Raw genomic sequence first — 22,253 nt, 5'->3', positions numbered from 1 at the left:
ATTATAGAACTATTAACTAAAGAGATATGAAAGTTTTGTTTGAGACTAACTTTATTTAGTTTATATCTTTACTGATCTAAATATATTAATTAGGTATAAAATTAAAAAATTTGGAGGATGTAACTATAAGTTAGTTTCTCTATATATATATATATATCTCATTTTGTGACTTACCACAACCAACAACCATTAGCGCATTCAGAGTGTAGTTGAGGAAGTGTGGTAAAACCATCCCACTCAAGGTATAGGGAGTGGTTAAACACTTTGGAGTGGCAAACCAAAAAACCGACCAATCAGAGCGCACCATGTCAATCAGTCAAAAGTGTTTAAACTTTGGTGAAAAGTGTTGGCAATGGTTTAGACACTTAGTGAAGTGGTAAACTATTTTTTTTTAAAAAAAAGGAAAAATGTGTGATTGGTTGAGATAGGAATGGACCCTACCCCACCACACACACACACTCCCTTCACCGACGCGGTAACCGAACACTGATTTGGCAAACTTGGAAGCGGCAAAGTATGTTGGCGGTGGTGTTTACCGCACGGTAAACGTGTTTGCCGCTCGTCACCGCATGCCACTCCGTATGCCCTCATTCTGTTGGAATTCTTTTACCACAAGGCGATGAAGCCTTATCAGTACACGAGAAATAACACACAATGGCCATGTCATCGTTAACCCATTAAAAAAAATCCTATTTTCAACCCTACAAATACCAACCATTATACAAAATCTATGCACGCAAATCCTACCTTTCTTCTCTCATTTACACAAACCATCAAAAAAAATCACTCAAATGGCAAGGGCACATTAGATCGAAGAACAGGAGATAGCCTTATCTACGGCTTGGGTGAGTGTACAAGAATAAACGCCGCATACTGCAAAGATGTCATTTTGGAACACAATCTTAGTACAATTTTGTCAACATTTGGGTGTTTGAGTTGGTCTTCAACGAGCTGACGAATGACAAGGGTGACCTAACGAAGGAGAAAGTGATTGAGGTGGCCTATGTCAAGTACCAAAATCGCTATGTGGATCAGAAATTTAATCACGTTTCGGCGTGAAAATTTTTAAGAAACCATTCCCAGTAGGGAAACTAGTTTAATTTATGTTGTTTTTTATTTAGGTGTGTATGTCTCATTTAATTAAGTAGTTTTATTTGCATTATGTATTTCTCAGTTTAGTAATGTAGTTTTGTATTAATTATGTAATTTTTATTTTAAAAGTTTAAACTAAATTAAGAGTACTTAAGTTTTGGTGATATCTGAGGAAATATGTGACGGCGTCATGCAATATGAGAAAAACTGAGAAAATTAGATAAAAAGCTAATGTGGCGTTGACGTGACACATGGGGGAATCTGAGAAAAACGGGACGACTCCTTATGCCTTTATAATAGGTGGCTCAAGGGGCGTAAAATATATAAAGCATGGGATTTGGACACCCGCTTTTCAATAGCTTTAAATTTAAAAAATAAGGTTTATACTTATACACTATGGATACATGAATTATATGATCGATTTTTTTTTTGTGATGAAGAGGCCCCTGTATTAGTTATCCGTATTGAGCCCCCCAACAAGCTTAAGACAACCATGATCTCATATAATTAGTGTTTTTGTAATCAATTTATATTCAACATGACTGCTCAAGTTTCGCATAAAACTTCCTACTAAAAGTTGAAATGATGTAACCAATGTTTATATAATATGACCAAACATTGAATTGGTCGCATTACTAGTTAATTCAGATCTATTGAATCCGTTATTATCACCTCAAGCAAGCTAAAACACAAAGTATGTATTAATATATTTGGCTATGCCAACTTTTCCTCCTTTAGGATCGAGTTACATAATAATGTATCTTTATCCAAATTATAAAACTGAAATTTGTTTTCACAGATGAACATTGCCGGTTCGCCGGCAAACCGTCGTTGTCAAGCAGAACAATATGATCAGAAAGAGCCGTCTGGACCGGTATCCGGACAAAACCCCTATTCCAACCCCGATCTGACGTGTCATACAATTGGTCCCCACCTGGCCATCAAGATGATAGACACGGTGGTCCCACCTGTCCCCTGCTTAGCTTACAGCGTCAACGTCAACAACTATGCAAAACATTTCCATGCAAAGCTCCGTCAAAACTCAAAACCCTTGAAAACCACATTATTATTATTATTCCTCTACTCAATTCCACCACCTTATCTGACGTGGCATCTCTCCACCATCCTATAAATACAACCTCCTCCTCCGATCCATCATAACTCACTACATCTCTAACTCATAAAACTTTTTCATTATCTCTCTCTAAAATCTAAATAATATGGCTGTTGATTCTGCTATCTCATCGCCGCTGGGACCTCCAGCGTGTGAGAAAGATGCGAAAGCTCTTCGGTTTATCGAAGAAATGACTAAAAATTGTGACAGTGTTCAAGAAAATGTTTTGTCTGAGATTCTTACTCAGAACGCCGGTGTGGAATACCTGCAACAATGGAACCTCAATGGTGCTACCGATCGGGAAACTTTTAAGTCAAAAGTTCCCGTCATTACCTATGAAGACCTTCAGCCTTACATCCAACGTATCGCTAATGGCGATCGTTCTCCTATCCTGTCGTCTCACCCAATTTCTGAGTTCCTCACAAGGTTTAATTAATTTATTTATTTATTCTCTTCGTTTTTTTTTTTAGTTTTTGTTTAAACATTGTTTGTTCTTGTGGTTGCTAATGTGAATTTGTTTTATATCATGACAGTTCTGGTACTTCTGCTGGTGAAAGAAAACTCATGCCTACTATTGCTGCAGAAATGGACCGAAGGCAGAAGCTCTACAGCCTTCTCATGCCTGTCATGAATCTGTATGTAAAACTGTCACATTTTGTTACATGCAAATTATTTTTTTAAAAAATCATAAACGAAGTTGTTGAATATTATTGATTTTTTGCGACAGGTATGTACCTGGGCTAGACAAAGGAAAGGGTTTGTACTTTTTATTCATAAAGGCTGAATCAAAAACCCCAAGTGGGTTAGTGGCTCGTCCGGTCTTAACAAGCTACTACAAAAGCCAGCAGTTCAAAACCCGACCCTTCGACCCGTACAACGTCTACACCAGCCCAAACGAAACCATCCTATGTGTCGACTCTTTCCAAAGCATGTACTCTCAAATGCTTTGTGGCCTCATATACCGCGAAGAAGTGCTTCGATGTGGCGCGGTTTTCGCCTCGGGCCTTGTTCGGGCCATCAAGTTTCTCCAACTCAACTGGCAAGAACTGGCTCAGGATATCGAAAGCGGAAAGTTGAGCACCAAAATCATAGACCCCGCGGTTCGGGATTGTGTTTCAAAGATCCTAAAACCGAACCCGGACCTGGCCCGGTTTGTTAGAGAAGAATGTTGTGAAGGGAATTGGGAGGGGATTATTACTCGAATTTGGCCCAACACCAAGTACCTTGACGTTATTGTCACTGGTGCAATGGCCCAATATATTCCTATATTGGATTATTACAGCGGTAATTTACCGAAAACGTGTACTATGTACGCGTCTTCGGAATGTTACTTTGGGTTAAATTTAACCCCAATGGTGAAACCATCTGAGGTTTGTTACACCATCATGCCAAACATGGGTTACTTCGAGTTCATCCCGCATGATCCGTCGAATCCGGTTACTATTTCTCGTGATCAGCCTCCTCATTTACTTGATCTAGCGGACTTGGAGCTAGGTAAAGAGTACGAGCTAGTGATCTCCACATACTCGGGTCTCTGTAGGTACCGCGTTGGCGATATTCTCCAAGTGAAGGGGTTCCATAACTCCGCACCGCAATTCAAATTCATTAGGCGAAAAAATGTTTTACTCAGCATCGATGCGGATAAAACCGACGAAACTGAGTTGCAATCCGCGGTTGAAAACGCGTCCGAGTTGTTAAAAGAATTTAACACGACGGTTGTAGAGTATACTAGCTATGGCGACACGAAGACGATTCCGGGCCATTATGTTATCTACTGGGAGTTGTTGATTAAAGATCCGACTAATGGGCCCACTGATGACGTGTTGGATCAATGTTGTTTGGCTATGGAGGAGTCTTTAAACTCGGTTTATCGACAAAGTCGGGTGGCGGATAACTCTATCGGGCCGCTAGAGATCCGGATCGTGCAAAACGGCACGTTCGAAGAGTTAATGGATTACGCGATATCAAGAGGGGCTTCAATTAACCAATACAAAGTCCCACGATGTGTTAGTTTCACACCGATCATGGAACTACTTGATTCGAGAGTCGTATCGGTGCATTTTAGCCCCAAGGCACCACACTGGACTTCAGAACGCCGTTTTTAAAAAAATAATTCAACATTAGGGACAAAAATTTGGTTATCCACCAACCAAACATGCTCCCTAGGAATGTGGACCAAGAAAATCTCCGTAGGTTTGAAACTGTCAAGTATGGGAAAGTGAAGGGTGTAATGTGTAAGATTTCAGATAGTGTGTACGAATAACGTTTTCCGTTTGTCTTATGTTGGTGTTTAGGTGAAAGTTGACAGAGATTCTGTTTGTGGCAAGTGAAGTTCTTTTTACGAAAAGCAGATTTTGTGTTGTCTCGAGGAGGATCTAGGGGCTTTATTGTAAACTATATTATTGTTAAAGGAGGTTTGTTGGTATGTTTGTTGAATTGTGAGGTTTATTGTAGATTATTTCCATATGGTTGCTGCATTCTGCGGGTTTCATATGCATGGATCTTTATCCACGTGATGCTATCTTTGTTTTCGTCACTTATTTTTGTTCTTATAAACTTTTCAAAAGTATTTTAGCATAAAAGTGTTAAAATAAGCAAGCTACCTACCTAATTTCATAACTAAAAAGCTTACGTTTTAATTATATTAACTACGTATATAATAAACATTTTAGTTACCTTTAAAGTTAGTTGATATTAGTATTGTAGATCACTTTTCTAATGTATATAATAAGTTCTAGTTAAATTTATAAAATTTAGAGAAAAGAAAAGTTAACTGGTCAAGCCTACCCGGGTTGACTCCTCACACATTTGACCAACCCGAAGACTGACTAGTTTTGGTCATGCGATCCAAACTTTTTCAATTTGTTGAGATTCCCTTCCATTATTTATAAGTTTTATCTAATAAATAATACTATGACCCTGATTAATGATAATCGATCTAGCGCGGTACAAAAGTCTTTAATTCTTTGTTTGAATTATGTGACAACAGACGTGATACCCTTATATTTTATTTCTAAAACATGGTTACTTGTTTGAATTATGTGATAACAGACGTGATACCCTTATATTTTATTTCTAAAACATGGTTACTTGTTTGAATTATGTGACAACAGACGTGATACCCTTATATTCTATTTCTAAAACATGGTTATAAAAATTAAAAAAGGAAATAAAAATTGTGTTTTACTTGGACAAATATTCACAAAACTTAATATACCATAGGAAATTGGTACACCCTATTAGAAAAAAATATATAATTTATTGGTATACAGACAGGTTGTATAACTCTTTTTTCTTTGTTACAACTTTTGTTGAATTAGTTGATAGAAGTTATTTTTTTAAGTTTGGCTCTTACTTCACTATAAACAGAAGGCCTTAGGGGACTAGGGGTGGTTCACTAGTGATAGAATCTATCACTCTCAATGTCCAATAAAATTATGCCATGTCATCAACCAAATTTCCATCACTAATGATAGAAATGTAGGAGGGGTGGAATCACTAGTGATGGAATTCTATCACTCCCATTTATTTTTTATTTTCATTTTAAAATTATAAATTAAACACTAAATTAAATTTCACTAATCTTTTTATTTTAAATTACTGACCGAGCCCAAATTGATGAACAACCCAAAAGCCCAAATTGATGAACAACCCAAAAGCCCAATTGAGGGTTCGTCTGCAATTAAAGGTTCGTCATGCAATTAAAGGTTCGTCAAATTGGAGGGTTCGTCGCAATTAAAGGTTCGTTCCAAAGTTCAAATTTGTTCCAAAGTTCAAATTTGTTCCAAAGTTCAACGCGTGATACACTCAACGCGTTAAAAAATAACGCATGAAAAAAGTAGCGGCGGCGGTGTTCCGTTGCAATTCAACGCGTAATGAACGTGTATAACGGGACCGCCCCGAGTGCCCTTACTGTATTATAAACATCTTATAAACATCTAAAGGGAATACAATTTACACAAAAGTAACCCTTCTCACTTGGTATTAAAACATAACTTGATCCAGGGATGAGCTCGATCAGTACCAACTGTTACCGAATTGATACCGGTATCGAAAATCCCCAGAAATTGGTACCGGTATCAAAAATAACCGGTACAGTACAGTTCGGTACCGAACCGATACAATTCCAGTATTTGAAGGTAAAAACATGTACCGAACCAGTACCGAAAACATCAAAAGTCGGTACGGAAAATACTTCGGTACCAATAATGGGTGGTTCCTAACGATTTTTTAGACGAAAATTAGCGATTTTTATTAAAAAAAAATATTTTGTGTTTTTTTAGATTTTTTAGATATTTTTGGTTGTGTTCACATTGGTTCTCGCGGTTCTCGCAATAAAGGGTGGTTCCTAACGAATCCTTCATCTAAAAAAACACAAAAAAAAAAATTATAAAAATCGCTACTTTTCGTTAATATTTTTTTTGGAGGGGGGGGGTTAGGTTTTTTAGGTTTTTGGTGGTATAGTGGGTTTATTTTAGTGTGTTAACATTGATTCTCGTGGTTCTCGCAATAAATGTGGTTCTCGCATAAACTTATCATATTTATATAATATTAAAGAGAACGGTCGGCGGTTTTGCCACCTATTCTTTCTCTTTTAATCTCTTTTACATTCACATACTTTATCCTTTTTTTCTATTCTTTTTGTCGTTTTTTTCATTTGGTGTTCTCAACCTTTTTCCTTTTTTCTATTTTATGTTCTTTTCTTTTCGTTTTCTTTATTTATTTTTACTTTTTCTTTTCGTTGAAATATATCTAGTCGTGAATGAATTGGCTAAACTCAATCTGAATATATAAGATGAATCTATGTAGGTATGTAGATGTTAGTTTTCAGTACGATTATCTACTTTCTAACCCGTATTTTCATTATTAGTTTAAAAGTACAAAAACTATATTCTCACATGTTTATTTTTATGTACGTGTCGTTATAAGTTACGTTTCGACGTAACTTTTCTCACGTATTTTTTTTAAACGAGTCGAGTCAGATATAATGCGTTTTCATGATTATTAATGTGTAGGTATAAATTCACGTTTCGACATAATTATTTTCATAAATAAGTCTGGTCAAGTATAATACGTTTTCATGCTTATTGTTGCATACGATTTTAGTTGGTTTATGTTCTGACGTAAATTGTGTTCGGAAACGAGTCTGGTGAAATATAATACGTTTTCATTCGATGATATAAATTCGAGTTAACGCCGCTAGATCATGATTCAAATGTAAGGATGATGTAGTGGTTAGGTGGAACGTTCACTAAACAAACCAACTCGGGTTCGATTTCGTTTCTTTTGTAACCGCAATGCTTATATAAGTTACACCGAGTTAGATCGGATACGTCGAAATACATGTTTTCATATGGTTAGCGCATCACATAACGTGTCACCAGCTATAAACAATTAAGTCGTCGTCGCCACAACGCGCGGCGTATGACAAGAATCTAGTATATATATATGGGAAGTTCATTTAAAAAGAATAATAAATTGAGAAAAGAACAAATAAAGAGTAAAATTGTAAAATATTAAATATGATACACATACAATCAAATCTTTATGCATGTTTGGTTGTTTTTCGATTTGCAACTTTAACACCTAATGTCACTTACCCTTCACTTTCCTAGTAAAGCTGCATTGCCTTTTACTTGTCACCACTAAGTTTTGGTTTTTGTTGTTTCGAAATTATTTGGAACAAGTTTCATAAATAATTAAAGCAAAGTAACCATTTACTTTATAATTATAACGTCCACGAACAATAAAAGTTATATATTATAGGATTCAAAAAACATATGTAAAGCCTCTCTTTGTCAGATTTAGTTAAGACCCGATTTTATTTTAAAAAGTTTACTTAATTTCGTCATATAAAAATGTAACATGCTTTTGGGACGACTTATGAAAACAATAACAATGCATGATAGTATCATAACAATAACTCATGTTAATACATTTGTTTTCTTCATTGCTACAAACGGAGTGACATTTTATTCTGCTTTTTCCTTCATTGCTACAAACGGAGTGACAATTTATTCCGCTTTTTCCTTCACAAGTTTTAGTTTTTATATATTTATAGATAATTGGGTAAGGTGTCCTTATGTCATTATAGCCTAGTGGCATCTTATAGCTGAGATAAGACTTAGAGACTATTAGGTACTGGGTTCCATTCCCACAAGGGTTTTTTTTTATTAGATTTATTGGTTTCCTCTTGAATTGGTGTATAGGCATTATTGGCTATGGAGATGGATATGATCGGTAGGGCCGGCTCAAAAATTTTTAATTTTTTTCTAGGCCCAAAGCGGATAGCAAAATTAGGGCCCTTTTTGTAAACGAAAAAAAATTGCAATGAATCTATTATTCATAATCATCTTTGTATACGCATAATTATAGATCATAAACCTCAATGTTAACAATTTCAAAGCAAAAATACCAAAATATAATATATTTTCTTAGAACTTGAGGCCCTAGGAAAATGGAGGCCTAAAGCTCTTACTTTATTTCACTCCCCCTTGAGCCGGCCCTGATGATCGGGTGGTTTCGCTCGTGTCACGATGATACTACACTGGTCTGTCAGTGATCCAAATCTGCCGTTAAAAATGAGTAAGGTGTCACGAACGCTACATTGCTACGTTACCATTGATAGCGATTAACATATAATCAAGTAATAAAAACCATTGAATTATGTTATTATAATTGTTGAGTAAATAGTTTGTGAGGAAGCGAAAAAGAAAAAGCAAGAAAGCTTTTTATATGAAAAAGAAGACTGATTTAATTCAAGGGCCAGTTGTTTCCTCTTTCTGCGTTTGGTCGGCTTCTCCCTTTTTTTCACACTAGCTAAAAACAATCTTTATTTTTTTTTAAGTATTTACCTAGCTAAAAATAGGCAAGTTTTACATTGTTTTTTTTTATTAATACTTAGATTAGATTTAGGTTAAAAATTCTAACTCGATTTATTCAATTGTAGCGCATAATTTGCAAAAATTATTCTTAGTAAATGCAGCCTTTCGATTCCCCACTCGTGTAAGTAAACTTATGCAAAATAATAATAAAAGAAAAGGAAAGGAAGAAACAGGTTTTAGTTTAATGGGACGTTTAAGTGCTCTGAAGATGTTTTCTTTAATTATTTCATACCTTTATTCGTTACTTTTCACTGTGCATATGGTGGCTCAAGACCCAATCACTCAACAAAAGAAACATGATATATACATAGCAGAATGAATTTAACGATTACACAGAGAGATTTCCAGTTAAAAAGGTTTTAAGTAATATTATATTTTTAATGGTAAGTCAATTTTAAACAAGAGTCATCTCTACGGTGTGGGCGTCTCTAATGATGGTATTGCCAACATGGCCACCATTCTACAATGTACAATGGGGTCGTTTCCGTTCAACTACCTTGGACTCCCGGTTGGTGCAAATATGGGTTTGGTAAACAATTGGAAACCGGTAATAGAAAGGTTCGAAAACAAACTCACCCTATGGCAGGCACATACGCTCTATTTTGGTGGAAGGGTAACTCTCATTGAAGCAGTTCTTGGCAATCTACCCACCTATTACCTCTCACTATTTAACGCACCGTCACAAGTTATCAAACACTTGGAACGGATACGTAGGAAATTTTTGTGGGGTGGATGTTTGGAAAAAAATAAAATCAGTTGGGTTCCTTGGTTTAAGGTGGTGACTCCTAAGGAGGATGGAGGTTTAGGCATCGGTAATCTAGCTTTCGCAAACAAAGCTTTAATGGTCAAATGGAGAGTGACATACAAAAATGAAATTTTCATTTAGTTTTATGGGCAAAAACAATCACGGCTCTACACGGGGGGAGGGGGGGATAGATGCCATTCCGATATCCCGCTAAAAAGCTCTATTGGTGGGGTATGGAAATCTATTATCAACATGGGAAGAGTTTCACAAAACCCAGTTGTAGACGTTAAAGGAAGAATGATACCAAATATGGGAATGGGCGATAAAACTCTGTTTTGGCTGGATACTTGGGTTGGCAAGAGATCTCTACGTGAAGCGTTCCCCGGTCTCTATGCATTATAATCGGATAAAAGATGTATGGTCCAACAAAGGTACAAAATCACAAATGCTGGAACGGAATGGATTTGGGGCAGTGCTAATGGGCTGACCCTTTCAACTCAGCGTGAAGAATGGGCTGCCTGTGTCGCTCTATTACACTCCGCTGCATTAGGACCTGGTCTGGATCTCTGGTTATGGAAAGCGGGAACATCTAGCGAGGTTTACACGGTAAAATCGCTAAGGGCATTATACAGAATACATTTTCCAATGGATCAACATTCCCCTGCCTCGATTCATGATAAGTCTCATACAAATGCTCGAGTTCATATCATCATACAGAATACATAAGGCATTAAAAAGAGCAATACATGTGATTGTAGCTGCAACGTGTTGAGTATATGGAGATCAAGAAATGATTTCATCTTCAACCTTAAACCCCCTCAGGTGTCGAGAACGATTGGTGACATAAAGGCATGCTCTTTTTTGTGGATTAAAGCTCGGGCCGGGCACTCGGATATAAACTGGGAAAAATGGAGGGGATTTAAATTTTCAGATTTTCCACTATAACTTTGCTTGTTCTTTTTTTTTTCTTCTTTGTTATTTTGTACTGCTATGTCCTTGAGCCCCTGGCTTGAGTTTTTTTAATGAAAATTTCGCCCTTTGTCAAAAAAATTCAAAAAATAAAATGAGAAAAAAATAATCGTGTATAAATTAATTGTCATTGTGTATATGCTACCTATTGATACAAAAACATACATGTGTTTAAGACTTGTGTTTGTGTTCATTATTAAATTATTAGTATATATTATTATATATATTATATATATTATATATATTAGTATTAGAAATGAAATGAATAGTGATTTTAGTATTAGAAATGAAATGAATAGTGATTTTAAAATTCTAATAATATGTAGTTTTTTTAATACTTTTATTATTTAATATTATAACTAGAATTGCGACCCGCCGCAATGCGGCGGGGATTCTTTAGTTATAACTAAGTCGATTTAGGATCCGTATGTTATGTTAAACCTGCTAAACGGGAAAAAATAGACGATGTAAAAACGTTCACCTACACACGCACGCTGCATTGTATTAACTTGCAAAATTTAGAACGAAACGTAAAAACGTTAAACCAAAGATGCACGATGCGATGTGTTAAGTCACAAAATTTAGAACCAAGCATAAAGAGAAAAATTTGCGGAAAATGAAAACTATAAAGGACCAAGTTGAAAGTAGAAAAAGTTGTGAGGATAGATTGCAAAAGATAAAAAGTTTTGGATTAAAAGTAAAAAACAAATAGTTTTGGGTTAAAAGTAATTTATGAAATACTTTTGGGTAAAAAGTGAAAAAAAAAACATTTTTTTTGGAAAACCCCCAAAGCCAAGGTTACAACAACCATATGCATAACCATTTCTTCTTTGAAAACCCCCCAAAGTACACCCCGCGTTGCGGCGGGGCGTAAAACGGTGTCAAATAGTACTAATGTCACACAATCGTCATCGACCACCAACACTGACTCGATCTAGGATCTGTGTGTTGTGACAAACCTGTCAAACATGAAAAAATAGAGGTAAAAACTTTGAACCGCACATGCACGTTGCGCCGTGTTAATTTGCAAAATTTGGAACAAACATAAAAAAGTTGAACCACACTCGTACGTTGGTCGCATTAACTCAAAAAATTTAGAACTATACGTAAAACGAAAATTTGTGAAGATGAAAAGTATAAGTGACAAAATTTGTGAAGTTAAATTGCAAATAATGGAAAGTTTTGGGTTAAAGTTAAAAAAACAAATTATGTTGGGTTAAAATTACCAAAAGTAAAAACCTTTGGGTTAAAAATAAAAAATTAAGTTTTTTTCTTAGAAAAGTCCCAAAGCATAAGTTACAACCACTTATGCCTAAATTTTTTGCTTCTTTATAGTGTAATGTAATGTAATAATAGTTATTTTATTTACTTTTTAACTTTAATCGTATTTTTAATATCAGGGGTTGGGATAAGCTTTGTGTCAATTGGTATCGAATCAGTACTGGTATCGAAAATACCAGGACAGTTATGTTCGGTATCACTATATGAAGGTAAAAACCGACACAATATAGAAAACGTGAAAAGTTGGTGCCGAATTGATTTTGGAAATATTTTGGTTACCGTACGAATAACAGTACCATTTGCTCATCCATGATCACGGTTACCGTACGAACAATGGTATTGTACAACTCTTTTTTGTTGATTTTTTTCAGCTTTTAATTTTTTCTTGTTTTAGTTTCAGGGGTAGGGATGAGCTCAGTGCCAACCGATACAGAATCAGTACTGATACCGAAAATACCGGTTACGGTACCGGTATATGAAGGTAAAAAACGGTAGTGAACCGGTAACAGGAACGCCAAAAGTCGGTACCGAATTGGTACTTAAGATCTTTCGGTTCAGCAAATTTGGTACCGGTACCCAGAACAATTTGCTCATCTCTGACCACGGGTTTCATACGAACAACATCGTTACCATACAACTTTTTTGGTTGATTTTCTTTCGGTTATTTTTTAGTGTTTTTTTTCTACATTTTCTTTTTATTCTTGTCAGAAGTTCCGTTCGCAATACGCTCGTAGTGATTTTAAAACACATGTAAACACAGACTAAATAACAAAAGAAATTCGCCGCAACGCGACGAAGTTCTTTAAACCTAGTTAAATTAACAATAGAACCAGAAATTAAATGGTACAGATAGGACATTTTGTGTAATTTACTCTTCCTCATATAAAAAAAATATAGAGTGAATTTCAAGTTTTATCCTTTATTTTTAGGCCACTTTTCAAGTTTTGTCCTTTATGTTTAAATTTGACGAGTTTTGTCCTTTATGTTTAAAAATCAAGCACGTTTTACCCTTTATGTTTAAAAATCAAACACGTTTTGTCCTTTATGTTTAAAAAATCAAGCACGTTTTGTCCTTAAAAATAAAGCATAAAGGACAAAACGTGCTTGATTTTTAAATATAAAGGACAAAACTCGTCAAATTTAAACATAAAGGACAAAACTTGCAAAGTGGCCTAAAGATAAAGGACAAAACTTAAAATTCACTCAAAAATATATTAATTCAAGGGTAGATAACATATGATGAAAAGCAAATGGTCCTACTTTGGGTGGTAGCTGGTAAACATGCAAAGTACAAGCAGATAAATGCACTATGTACGTCCAAACTGATTACCACCACCAGGGGCGGACCCACATGATGCGGGTCGGGGTTCACGGACCCCAATATTTTTTAAAAAATTAGTAGAACCGGTATGTTAAATTTTTCATGGACCCCATAAAATAAATTAGTTGGACCCTGTAGTATTAAAAGGAAAGATGGTATGGTGGTAAATCTTCTTGTGTTCCAACAAGTAGGTCTCAAGTTCAAGTCTTACATCTTTTTTTTTTTAATTTACTTTTTCCATCAAAATTAAACTAGTGTTTTTAAAACACCACAACCACCCATTGATCCTCTAATTTGTTTTTTTTTTAAATGATAAATTTAATGTCTCCGAATAATTTTATTTCACATTTAATTACCAAATAAGACTTTCAAAATATAGTGGCGTTAAAAAAAAACCTTAAACAAAATTTTTAAGTTATATGAAGTAGTTGTGTTGTTTAGGTAGCTATTGGTTTCAAACAACTTATTAATCACCACAATTTGATAACTTGATTCTTAAAAATGGTTCTTAATAATATAGTGGGTTCATGTCCACTAAATGTTTCTACATTATTTTCTAGCCTCGACCCGACCCGACTACGATGACCGACCCGGAAATTTTAATGTTTGGTTGTGAAAAATCGAAAACAAAAAAATGGACCCCAATGAAAAAAATCTTGAGTCCGCCACTGACCACCACCGTTATTAATTAAATTTTGTGTAAATAAACAAATTAATAATTTAGAAAAAAAAAAAAAAAAGCTGAAGGTGGTCAGTCGTAGTTATAGGGTTGCTTCAATTATTAAAAACAGAGTGATAATTAATTGACTAATCCTTGTAAGTCTAATTGTTTTTTTTCTTTTTTGTATGTTTTTGCTCCCCAATTAACAGACCAGATACTCAATATAGATTGAAAATGCTTCAGTTTTTTAATTATCTTTTATGAATTCAATGTTTCTAGGGCATTGATTTCTTGGATTACAAGTGGAGTAATTATCTTTTGTTAAAATTACTACAAGGTTCTAAAATGGAGTATTTTTATCTTTTTATATGTACACAACAAGACTTCGAGGAAAGAACCATTTGTGTAGACAACCACTAGTTATGTGTCAATTACGTATGTTTCGCTAGTTTGATCATTTGAATATTATTGTTTACTAGTGCTAATACCCGTGAATTTCGCGGTGTTTAGAAATGATATGTTTCTTATTTTTAGAAAAAAATTTACGTTTATATTGATCATAAAGAATTATACGCATGGACTTATTATTGAAATCTGAAGATGAAGATTAAAATACAACGAAACATCGTACTATATATCTAACAAAACCAAAAAAATAAGTAAATGAAGGAAATACGTTTTTCTGTTTTGAAATATACATTGAAAGCCTATTACTCTAATACTTCTACTTGTTGGAACTTATGTAACTCTTAAGTTCAAAAAGTAAAAAAAAAACAACCAACGTATAATTGATATAAATAAAACAAAAAGATTATTCATAATGATAACGATCTGATCCTAATTTAGTCCTTTGGTTGCAATCTTTTTAAAAACTAATTGTACGACATACTAAAAAAAGTATCATGGGTTAATTAGTTCGTTTATTGATATTGATATTTATGTAAGTTTGAGTCTTAACTATTCGTTTACACATGTTTGATATAAATGAATTGCATAGTATCATGGGTTAATTAATTCGTTCATTGATATTGATATTTATGTAAGTTTGAGTCTTAACTATTCGTTTAGGTTGCCATTATCATGTGGTTGTGCCAATAATCAGAAGGGTCGATATCATCCATTAAGTAGTTGAATCAATTTGTATGCAAGAGGTGGATGGAATATAAATATATTTAGGACCTTTATTACATAAAATTTATGAACAATATAAAAAAGGACAAAAAAAAAAAAAAACTTCCAACATATTATTCCAAAACCAAGTAATAGCTTGTTGAATCACACTTCTTACCTAGCAACTTTTTTGGTATCATCTCCAATGGAAGCCTAGTTGCACGTTCTTTCAAAGTAACACAACACTTTAATCCCCTTTCTTGAAGCTCGATCTTTAGCCTTTCTATCCCAAGAACCTAAACAACATAACAATAATGAAAGATTTATATAACACGTGGGCCATGGTAATTTTAAAGATATTAGAACTTATTACCAGAGGTAACTGGATAGAACTTTCGGCTTGCTAACTATCATGCATTAGGAAAATTGTGTACATTAAATATTTTTTTTAAGTGTGCACACAATAGATTAGCAATTGACTTAATAATCCAAACTATCGTTAAGAGTGATTTAACAATAAAAATTAACCTCCCATTGTAACCCATTAGACTGAAATTTCCACCTCTAAATTAGGTTTTCAACATTGCATTAGAATAAGTTAACATACCTTCAACCAAATATGTTCACATGTCAACATTAAAATCTTACATAGCCAAATATACCAGAGTCAACCTGCCATCATTTTAAAGAAAGTAAATAAATAAATTAAAAAACACTAAACTTATATTTTACTAATATATAAATATATGTTCAAATTAATAGATATATAAACAATCAATATTAAAATCCCTTACATACGATGATTAAAATCCCTTGTAATATCCTCATCTTGGCTCTATTTCAGGATCATATGAAAGTAGCATGGTAATATATTTTCCATTATATCTATCTAAAGTATTCTCACTGTAATATTAAAATCCCTTCAGGTGTTTACCCGTTGTGTATCCTTGCTCGACACCCAAAGAAAGTATAAAATACTCACATGCACGTTCATATGCATGCCAAGTAGGAAGAATGCTTATAAATCTATCCCCTGGCCCAGCATGGAGAATGTCCAACAAATTATGAACCTACAGAAGTATGAAAGCAAGAAATAATAATAATAATAATAATAATAATAATAATAATAATAATAATAATAATAATAATGAGGGATATTAATAATAATAGATGCACATACTATAAGATTCAATGAAAAGATATTTCATAAATTTAGGAGTCAAATAGCAAAACGACCTATTCGAATTGCATATATTTGATTACGGATCTGATGGAAGATAAAAGGAAGGTCTTCTGGTATAAACATATTTTCCTCAAGAATCAAGGAAATATTTAAAAAAAATTGTCATCAAAAGCACTGAAACATGGATGAACACACTAAAACCAAGAACCCACATATATGCCATATGTCACATAGAGCAATAAGCCTAAATCATTAACACTTGAAACTGGATATACAGTTTTTAAAACACATTCAATTACCCAACCGAATACCATGAAACTCCTACATAAGTAAATCATACCTAAACAACTGAAATTACATCACTCCTTGCTGGCTAAACCAAGCTTCTCAAAATGACCATCCAGCACTGTAACTTCTTTGGTGAAGCTGCGATGAGGGTACGATTGAGCACTGGGAAAGATAAAGCAACCGCGTGTGTGTCTTACTGACCGGACAATAAGCGAAATAGATTCCGCCAGCTTCAGAATAGCCGGTATCGATAGCAGCAGTTTAGTGGTTCCACAAGTTTTGATAACGATTTTGTAAGGGAACACAAATAGACTCGACTCGGATAGAACATAAGAGTCTACATGCTCATTCGACAACGAAGAGACAATTGTGCATTCAGCAGGGTTCAAGATCTCATCCAGTTGGGCCTTGGTTAAAGCCCAGAGACCTTGACCTTCAGGGTTAGAAAAGATACTGGGCTCGAAAAACGTAACTTCAAGCCTTTTTTCGTAGCCTTCGAAACGAATTGCAGACATGGTTTTAAACAGAAATTAACACCAACAATGGAGGAAACAGTAAACGGGTCAAGGAGTGAAGAAAAGGAAGAATATAGGGAACCGATATTAACAACGAAACAAATTATAAAAACGGTAAATAAACGACGTCAAACAGACGTGAAAGGGGCACTAAACAAAAGAATATCAGGATGGTTTGCGAACACACTGCATTAAGACAATGAAAACACATGATCAGTAGAGATTATGGAGCTAAATTGGTGCGATTAATGATCGAATACTTACGTTGGAGTAAGCAGCCGATCTGAACTTCTTGATTCCTCCGTTTGGTCGAACGTCTTGAATGCTGTAACCTAAAGGAGCTTCGTAAAACGATTTACTACTGCTAGACTTCTTCCCACCTTTGGTCTCCATCAGAACATTCATTTTTTCATGTTTTTCAAAAAGATTAGACATTTAAATCATCAGATTTTCTTTCAATAATAAACAAATATACACTAATTACAATAATTGAGTCATAATTATCAAAGAAAAAAGGCATTAAAGCTTCAACGCCTTTGAAATATGTTAATCTGAACATTAAAAATAAGAAAAACAGAACAATTTTTCTTGTTTGTTAAAAAAAGCCATTAAAATCATCAATTTTTTCTTTAAACAATGAAGAGGTATTTAATCATGAATTCAGACTCATAAAGAAGTATTAAAGCATGAAACAGTAGTTGAAATCTGGTACACTAAACATTAAAAGATTAGAAAACTTTGTTATACTAAACATTAAGACCAAAAAACTTAAATCACATATATGTATCAATTGAACACAAACATGCCTCTGTTTGTGTTCGTTCGGTTCGTCTACAGGCCTATCTGTGACAATTAAGACTTGAGAGACTTACTGGGATTGACTCATTGAGACTCCCACCACCAATAAGACTACCGTTTTGGAAATTCTTTGGAAAGACATCACTGCCGAACTTTTCATCCCTGTCACTCTTCCATGAAATGTCCCTTTTGTTCAGGCTTACACGTATTTGTTCCATTCTCATTGCCACGGTTTCTCAATTGCTGATCACTTCGGCTCTTGACATACCTGCAAACATAAGTTTTTTTGTGATTAGTCGTTAGATTTATGGAATTTTTGTTTTTAATAAATAATATATAAGATGGAAATGAAAGAGTCGTTACCTGCGATGATTCTGATAGTAATTGTCGAGCTGATAGTAGACATAAATAGGTTGCTTCATTCTCTTTGTGACCTAATGTTCAGTTCGTTTAATTACCAAAATGTTAGATGTTGAATTAAATTGCACATATCTCTAATTATGAAGTCACTGCAGTAGATTACACAAAAAGAAAGTAAGCTTGGTTCTTTGTCATAAGTCAATGAATAAGAAGCATAAGGAAACATTGAAACAACGATACTTACCCATTTCGGGGTAAGAATTGGCTTGCAAGCCGGAAGTTCTTGTTGTGTAACCATGAGAAAACATCACGGTTGTTTGCAGAAACACATCAAGAGTGGCGATGGTTAAAAGGCTTCCGCCAGAGTAATAGTTGTTGTAACCCTAGCCGCCTGTTTCCCGTTCGCCACAGACCAGTGTTTGGCCGGAAATAAAAAGAAACACCATATTTGCATCTTATTTCTCTTCATCTACAATACACAACAAACATATCAGCAGCAATTGTGATTCACCAGCAGCGGCAACGAACAACCACAACATCCGTCAGAGAGGTTGGGGTTAAACACCATTGTTTGAAACTTTGAATCAAAACCTAGGTCATCAAATATTAGAATAAAAGTCAAATAATCAACAAATACGTGTCGTACCTGATGTATTAACGATGATCAAGTGACACATCAGACCTTGATGTAGAAGACATTTATGTGTAGGAGTATGAAACAGATCGATTGACAAAAAAAACCCTATTTGAATATGATAACAAAGAAAAGATAGATTATGGATTGGAATGATACAATCATGATCTTTAATAGAAAATATTGAGTATCTAACCTTGAATCAGAGCGATTACATGAAATCTAACATTTTTAGAGATATAAAGATGATATCCTTACCTGCGGGAATGGAGTAGCCAATTAGAGAGGATGAGATCGTATATAATAATATAGAACTAATTATTATAAAATCCAGATCCAATAATCACATGAATCGTTTCAAAAATCAAAACACAAAATTAGAAATCAAACATGAGAAATCATCAATATAGATAGAAAAATTAAGTAGATCTATAAGAGAAGATTTGATTTACCACGGTCGCAGAGAATTGAAATTGTGTGTGAGCAGATGGAGAAAGCAGAAACCCTAGATGGAGGCGAAAAGTGAAGTTAAACCCAGGTTTTATCAATATATATAGTATCCATCGTTCTCGACCCGTATTTACTAAACGGATCCCGTGTCGGGTTATTTCAAGGGAAATGAGGCGAATGACAATTTTGGCGGGAAAATGAGCTATAGAGGCCCTAGGAGGGGGACATGTGTCCCCTAATTAAGGCTTTTATTAGGTTGTATAGATTTGTAAAAGAAATTGACATGTGCCTGTGTACATTATTTATTTATTTTTGTTATGAATTTATATGACTTCTTATATGATATATCTTACTAGTGGTGTCCGTATGATGCGACAGTGAACACAATATATTTTATATCTTACTAGAGTGGTGTTCACATGATGCGGCAATGAACACAATATTTAGGTTGGTGATTTTAAGGACGTGCACAGGGTGGCTCGGTTTGGTTTTTAGCCATAATCATAACAAAAACCAAAATTTTCGCTTTGGTTAGGTTTTGAACCGGCTTATGAACCAAGAAAAAAAAATAAAACTAAACTGGCTAAAGGGCCTTTCAGTACAGGCGTACAACTAAACAAAGTTGCTAAGGAACTTTGTTGAGTTAGTCTTGGCTATTTATGCACGAGTGGTTTATATTCTAACACATTAATACAAACGAGTTTCATTCACATGTGTTTTATATGCTAACACATTCATACATACAAGTCCTAGCCACATACAGTCATACACGCAATTAGATCCCATGCATATGTACGTACATACAGGGGCGGACTTAAACCTAGCCCAAGGTGGGCGGTCGCACCCCCGATTCCGTCGAAAATCTCGTCCGCACCCCTTGAAATTTTTCGTCCGCACCCCTTGGAATTTTCCGTCCGCACCCCTTAGGTAAAAAGTGTTATCAATTTATATTTTAAAAATTTTTTTCTTATTTTTTTTTAAAAAACACTACCTAAATTATATAACTTTTAATACCTAAATAACTAAACCCAAATACCCAATACCTTTAACTAGCCCACTCCTAAGTCTTAGCCCAATAAACAAACCCAACAAATCAACAATATTTCAACCTAAAATAAAATAAACAAGCCCAAAACCCTTACATATTCTCTCCCGCTCTCTATCATCCCTGCACGCACGCCAGCGATCAGAACATCAGCGACAACAACAGCCGCATACCACCGTAATCAGCCATCATACCACCGCCGATCGAACACGAGTAAGTTTATTTGTTATTTTTGATGATTTTTGGTGGGGTGGGACGGTACCGGTAGCCACCGGAAGTGAATTTTTGATGACAGGAGACATGTGTACTTCTTGTTAGTGATGATATGTTATTTTGTGGTGGGTTATATATGTATATTTTGTTAATGATGATGATGATGCTATTTTGTCCGTTTTTTGGTGGGTTATATACGATCAGGCTTGAATGCTTGATACATTATGTAATATGTTTGTCAAGTCTTGTAAGGTTTATGGTTTCAATAAATATTCACGTAACTTTTATATTGGTATATGGGTTATTGAAGCTTGTTCACGTAACTTTTAGTTTGGTATTCTTTTGTTTTACATGACCTGACCCAACTCGAACCGACCCGATACGAACCAATTTTTTTACTTATATACCTTGGGGCCTAAAATTTTTAAAAATGTTTCGCATCCCTATGAAAAAATTTATGGGTCCGCCACTGCCTACATACATATCTTGCCTCCCTCTATAGCCACATATGAGTTCCATCCTTACCCGCACCTCACAAAACTCTTTGGTAGGTTTGAGGTGCATCTATGAAGCTTATCATGGCTTGGCAATGGGGGCTACGGGGTTTGGGATCGAAGAAACGGAGAAAAATTGGGCTTTGGCCGTTGCCGATGGGAAAGGACAATATGATATAAAAAAGTTGTTTTTAATGAAACTGACAGACATGTCCAAACTTAAGGGGCGATTTTGACAATTTACTCTTTAAACAAACTCATTACAAAGTTAAAAAGTTATTTTATAAACCCAAAAATTATCATTAATCAACTAACCAGAACGCATTAGAACCACCTGAAAAATGTATATAAGAAGTTAACCTGCTTTCACATTACTAGCTTACTGGTTATATTTAGTGATTACGGTCCATTTATAAACTATTATAATTTGTTTTTTTTTCTTTTGAAAACCAAAACAATTGCTATATTTTTTTTAAAAGTAAAATAATAGTTAACTTAAATAAAATATTAAAAAATATAAACACAACTTTAAAATTGTTTGCCCATAAAAGATATGACCGTGTAGTAGATTGAAAGGTACTCAAGAAAAAAAAGTAAAAGGAATAACTTTGTACCCAAAAGGACCATACATTCAAAAGGCATTGTCAATTACTGAAAGATAAGCGATTGGTAATTTAGGATCTCCATCTTCAGATATAAAAATAAAATAATATAAGTTGAAAATTTTCGATTTTAGATGTTTGATTTAAAGGTTGTAAATTCAATTTATATAGCTAGGTATCATTTAATAAAATCAATTTCTATTTTTTTTCCAGATAAAAAACACAACCTTATAAGACTAATGAGGTGTTGACAAAACATAATCCACTTCGAAATTTTACAATTTCACTTCGAGACATATAAAAAATCATCGCTACAATTGGAAGTTGAAGCAACCTACTAAGGTGTTTCTGTTGGAAATTTAATAATTAATATTATATTATGAGTTAATATAATTAATTTTTAATATTTAAGTCAAGATGAATGAGAGATCTTGTGCATTAAGTTTGTGTGTTGGAACCATAAACATGTCGGAAATTGAGCTTGTCTCACATAG

General features: G+C 34.5%; 1 protein-coding gene and 1 long non-coding RNA gene across 6 annotated transcripts; one reads left to right on the top strand and one right to left on the bottom strand.

The window, feature by feature from the left end:
* The first annotated feature begins 2,245 nt into the window (after positions 1–2,245).
* Positions 2,246–4,659, top strand: LOC110879140 (probable indole-3-acetic acid-amido synthetase GH3.1). The gene is made up of 3 exons (XM_022127566.2): positions 2,246–2,632; positions 2,740–2,841; positions 2,934–4,659. Exons 1-3 carry the CDS (start codon positions 2,313–2,315, stop codon positions 4,309–4,311), a joined length of 1,800 nt encoding a protein of 599 aa, XP_021983258.1. The 5' UTR covers positions 2,246–2,312; the 3' UTR covers positions 4,312–4,659.
* A 10,551-nt stretch (positions 4,660–15,210) lies between these two features.
* On the bottom strand, positions 15,211–19,478 carry LOC110879141. Of its 5 annotated transcripts, XR_004867480.1 has the most exons (11): positions 19,408–19,478; positions 19,152–19,213; positions 18,968–19,063; positions 18,566–18,790; positions 18,325–18,395; positions 18,036–18,229; positions 17,428–17,543; positions 16,701–17,349; positions 15,976–16,247; positions 15,785–15,849; positions 15,211–15,473 (listed from the first exon to the last, which is right to left on the bottom strand). It is a non-coding gene; the product is annotated as an uncharacterized LOC110879141 (long non-coding RNA). The 5 variants fall into 5 exon arrangements; XR_002558491.2 differs by having other exon boundaries at positions 15,972–16,247; positions 17,428–18,229; positions 18,325–18,470; XR_004867477.1 differs by having other exon boundaries at positions 15,972–16,247; positions 17,428–18,229.
* Positions 19,479–22,253: the final 2,775 nt, after the last annotated feature.

The sequence above is a fragment of the Helianthus annuus genome, chromosome 9 (assembly GCF_002127325.2).
Source record: "Helianthus annuus cultivar XRQ/B chromosome 9, HanXRQr2.0-SUNRISE, whole genome shotgun sequence".
Taxonomy (NCBI): Eukaryota; Viridiplantae; Streptophyta; class Magnoliopsida; order Asterales; family Asteraceae; genus Helianthus; species Helianthus annuus.
The sequence above is the reverse complement of the archived record's forward strand: the minus strand, read 5'-3'. Positions and strand labels throughout refer to the sequence as shown.